Here is a 4,132-nt window from a genome sequence, read left to right as displayed (position 1 = left end):
TGAGAAAGTGGGGCATGGCAGTGGCAGTGTGGGGTGGTAGGTGGCAGCAGTGGCCGCTGTGTGCAAGCTCCTGCCCGCCTCCCCTGCCTGGCTGCCACCACCATAAGGGGTATATTTCTTTAAAAAGGTTGCCCTACACTATAGAAAGATCTCCAGCTTTAGAAGAAAAAAAATCCCAAGCTCTTTATTGGACACTGATGACCGTCAAAGACTCAGGAGGCTCCCAGTGGGAGGGCAGGGCAGAGCAATACAGGTGCTGCCTTTGCACCTGGAAATCCAGGAAAGCAGAGCTGCAGACCCTTGCCCCATGCCCAGCACCTGGGCCCCTTCTCTTAGACGGTTTCAGCTCCACAGATGCTCTCCAGAAATGCTCTCCCAGGTCAAGGCCAGAGTTGGGTGCACGCTTTGGAGGGTCTTGAGTTAAAGGTGTTTATCCTAATGAGACAAAAGCCAAGGCACTGGCGGGGCAGCAGCTGGAGAGGAGAAAGCAAGGCGAGCGGGGCTTGATCCTGAGGGATAGAAGAGTTCATCGTCCAGGGATGCTCTTGTTGAGAAAGGGCCCTAACGGAGCTGGTAGAGACAGGCCACCTCTGGCCTCTGTCACCAGCAGGGCTCCTCCTGCCTCCCTTCTCCTCTGTACTCGCAGGTCGTTATCCGGAGACGCCCCCTCTTCTATGCCGTCAGCTTGCTGCTCCCCAGCATCTTCCTCATGGTCATGGACATTGTGGGCTTCTACCTGCCTCCAGACTGCGGCGAGAGGGTCTCCTTCAAGATCACCCTGCTGCTGGGTTACTCTGTCTTCCTGATCATCGTCTCCGACACACTGCCGGCCACTGCCATTGGCACCCCGCTCATAGGTACGGTGGGGCCAAGGCCACCAAGGAGCACAGCCCATCCAGTGCCCATCTCCTTCCGACTCTAGAGGCAGGGGGAGGCTGGGGGGCGATGGAGAGTGGGCAGATAAGCCCAGGGACCGGAGCCGCTGGTACAGTAATCCATTAGCGAGACGGTGGGGACAGTAACAGCTCTGGGTAGAGCTGGGCATTGCAGGGGGCAGTGGTCACGGGGCTGGAAGAGCTGGGCTGCCACAGGGCAGGAGACAGGGGCGCGGGGAGCTTGGCTATCCCCTGCCTGCTAGCCCAAGCCAAACACTCACACCCCTGCCACCCTTTGGCAGGCATCTACTTCGTCGTGTGCATGGCCCTGCTCGTCCTCAGCCTGACCGAGACCATCCTGATCGTGGGGTTGGTGCACAAGCAGGACCTGCAGTCCCATGTCCCTGACTGGGTCAAGTGGCTGGTGCTGGACCGAGCCGCCGTCCTGCTCTGCTGCCGTGACAGGAAGCAGGTCAGCCCCGCGTGGGCGCAGAGCGCTGAGAGCACCCGGCACTTGGACAGCAATGACAGCTCAAGTAAGAGCAGGGGTGGGGGAGGCCCCGGGGCACTGGGAAAGGGGGACCGAGATGCCAGGAGCTGGGCTCCAAGCCAGCTTAATGGCCCGTTGCTAGAACCTGCAAGGCAGCAAGGAGCTGCCCAGGCTCCTGGCTCTCTCCCAGGGAGGTTGGACTGAGGGACAGAGCAGGTGCTGAGCTTTGACCCACATCCCAGGCAGAGCTTAGCACATGGAAGGTAACACACCCCAAACAGCATGTGTGTTACCCAGTGACACATGGGCAGGTCCTGCGTCTCCCTGAAGCAAGCCCCCTTCATCTACAACAGCAACAGCTGGGTGTAGGGGGGCACCAGGCTTGGCCGCGGGCTGGTTCCCAGTGCTCCCAGAGCATCAAGCCTTGAATCTGGGGGGTGGAAGACTGAGGCTGACATTGTCCCCAATATCAGCTGTCAGCCAGGCACAGGGGGAGGAGGGAGGGAACACAGCCCTGCAGAGCAGGCGATGCTGCTACCTGCAGGCCCCACTCCAAGCAACTCTTGGGCCCACAGCCAAGCTGAACCACTACAGCGGTGAGACCCTCCAGGAGTACGAGGGGGCAGGAGACACGAGGCCCATGCTGGCCACCCTGGCCCGGGGGGAGAGCCCAGCCATGATGCACAGCATCCTCCAGGAGATCATTGCCATCCGCCACTTCCTGGAGAAGCGGGATGCCTCCCGCACCATCGCCTGCGAGTGGCTGCAGGTGGGCTACGTGCTGGACGCCCTGCTCTTCCGCGCTTACCTGGTGGCCGTGCTGGCCTATAGTGTCACACTGGGCATGCTCTGGTCCATCTGGCAGTACGCCTGAGCTGTGATGGCAGCACAGACGGGGTGCTCCGAGGCTGGAGCTTCAACACGGGGACTCTTGGTCCTCGGACTCACCTGCGTATTGTGACCCAGGACCTCAGGTGGGCAGGCTGACCGCTTCGAGCTGGCTCAGGATTGAGTCTCGGCTGGCCTCCAGAGGCGATAGCTGGGGAAGGATGACCAGGTGCTGGTTAATTCCTCACCAGGACTAAACCCTTGCCTCGCCCCATTTCCAATCCCTAAGGAACTCCCTCCCCATTCTCCTGCTCCCTGAACATGCCCCACTCACCCTCCATGGCTGCCCCATCGCTCCCCTCCCTCTGGACATCCCCGGGTAGAGGCTGGCAGCTTCCTACACCCCACTGCAGCACCAGTCTCTGCCCAGAGCTTATGGCTGGGGGTCCACCTACCCCACTCCCCTGCATGGCACCTCTGCACCTTGCTGGTTCCTCTGAGACTCATGCCAATCCATATGCCTTTCCAAGCCTGCCCTTGAATGAGCACAATTGCTGTCAGGCTTCATTTGCTTAATGCCTGTCTTTAGGTGGCTGTCAAGGATGCTCCCAGGCCCCTTGATGGCCCAATTAGTTGGTCCCCAGCACCCCAAATGCAGTGCCTGGTGCATTATGATGCCTTTAAGTGTCGCACCTAAAACACCCTGGAATGCAAAACCTCTCCTTTGCCCCAGCCCGGGACCTGGCATCGAATAAAGTGGGTTTAACTACACCGATGGGAGCAGAGCTTTTGTGCAGCTGCCTGCAGGGCTGGGATAGCCCCAGGTGAGGGTGCCGCAGCGTGGTCAGCCCTTTGAAAGCATCGGGGAGGCAGTCAGGGCTGGCCAGACTCCGCTAAGTCACGCTCAGGGCTCTTGAGCAGTCTGGCCCTGGGCCCCGTTCCTGAAGGGTTCAGCACCATGGACAGAGCCCACCGCCACCAACCCTCGCCCAAGCTCCCGTGTCCGTGGCCCCCGCTGTGGCTGCAACGTGGCTCTGCTGGGCCGGGACTCGCCCTCGAGCTCCTTCCCCAGAGCCCAAGTCAGGTCGAGGCCTGCGCGCTGGCATGCAGCGCAGCTGGGCTGAGGGCAGGAGAGCAGGAACCCTGTCATGCCCTGTGGTTGTGCAGCACCCAGCACGGTGGCATCCTGCCTGGGACTGCACTTCTGTGGCCCTTGGCAGCCTGCCTGTGGCTCTGGGGCACTGGCCACAGGACCCATCTGAATATCCCTAGTGCTGCTTCCTCCCCACTCTACAACCCCTGGCCGTGTTGTGGGGCCGGCAGCCCTCCCCGCCAAGTGTGCAGGTGGCTGTACCGGCGTTTCTGTGGCAACGAGAGCCAGGGGACCATGTGGTGCACAAGGCTGGAGGCTGGAGAGTTTGGATGCTAACTGGTGTCAGCACCGCGGTGGCACTTGCCGTGCTGCCCGCCTGCCCCCGCACGTCCCCACTGCTCCCCCATCTGCTCTCACAGCAGGCCCCAGGATGCACCACCTGTGCTGGTGAACAGATCACAGTTAGGGCAGCTAGGAGCTGGAACCAACTTCCAAGGGAAGTGGTGCTGGCCCCTACCCTGGGGATCTTTAAGAAGAGGCTGGATACCTACCTGGCTGGACTCATTTGAGTCCCGTTTCTTGTTTTGGGGTTTTGTTGTTCTCCCGCCTTGGCGGGGGGTCGGGCTAGAAGATCTACTAGGTCCCTTCCGACCCTAAATCTATGAAACTATGAAACTATAAGAGATGTGCTCTCTCACCTGCATGCACGCGTCTTGCTGCTTCCTTCTGAAGTCCTCATGCCAGCACCCCTGGAGCTCCCCACATGGTCTCCAGATGCCTTGGCTCACCTGTGGTGGAGATGAGGGCAGAGAGAGGCCTGTCTACTCCAGAACCAGCCTGAGGACA

At 60.6% G+C, this 4,132-nt stretch overlaps 1 protein-coding gene across 1 annotated transcript in view; it reads left to right on the top strand.

Moving 5' to 3' along the window:
* Positions 1-2,964, top strand: part of HTR3A (5-hydroxytryptamine receptor 3A) — a 15,769-nt gene extending 12,805 nt beyond the window's left edge. Inside the window, exons 7-9 of the mRNA XM_019511943.1 lie at positions 647-857; positions 1,178-1,411; positions 1,941-2,964. Of these exons, the coding sequence (XP_019367488.1) occupies positions 647-857; positions 1,178-1,411; positions 1,941-2,239 (744 nt within the window). The 3' untranslated portion in view covers positions 2,240-2,964. The remainder of the gene's footprint in view (positions 1-646; positions 858-1,177; positions 1,412-1,940) is intronic.
* Positions 2,965-4,132: the final 1,168 nt, after the last annotated feature.

This window comes from Gavialis gangeticus, unplaced genomic scaffold (genome assembly GCF_001723915.1).
Source record: "Gavialis gangeticus isolate Ggan-Ray unplaced genomic scaffold, GavGan_comp1, whole genome shotgun sequence".
NCBI lineage: Eukaryota > Metazoa > Chordata > Crocodylia > Gavialidae > Gavialis > Gavialis gangeticus.
This window is presented reverse-complemented; position numbering and strand designations above follow the sequence as displayed.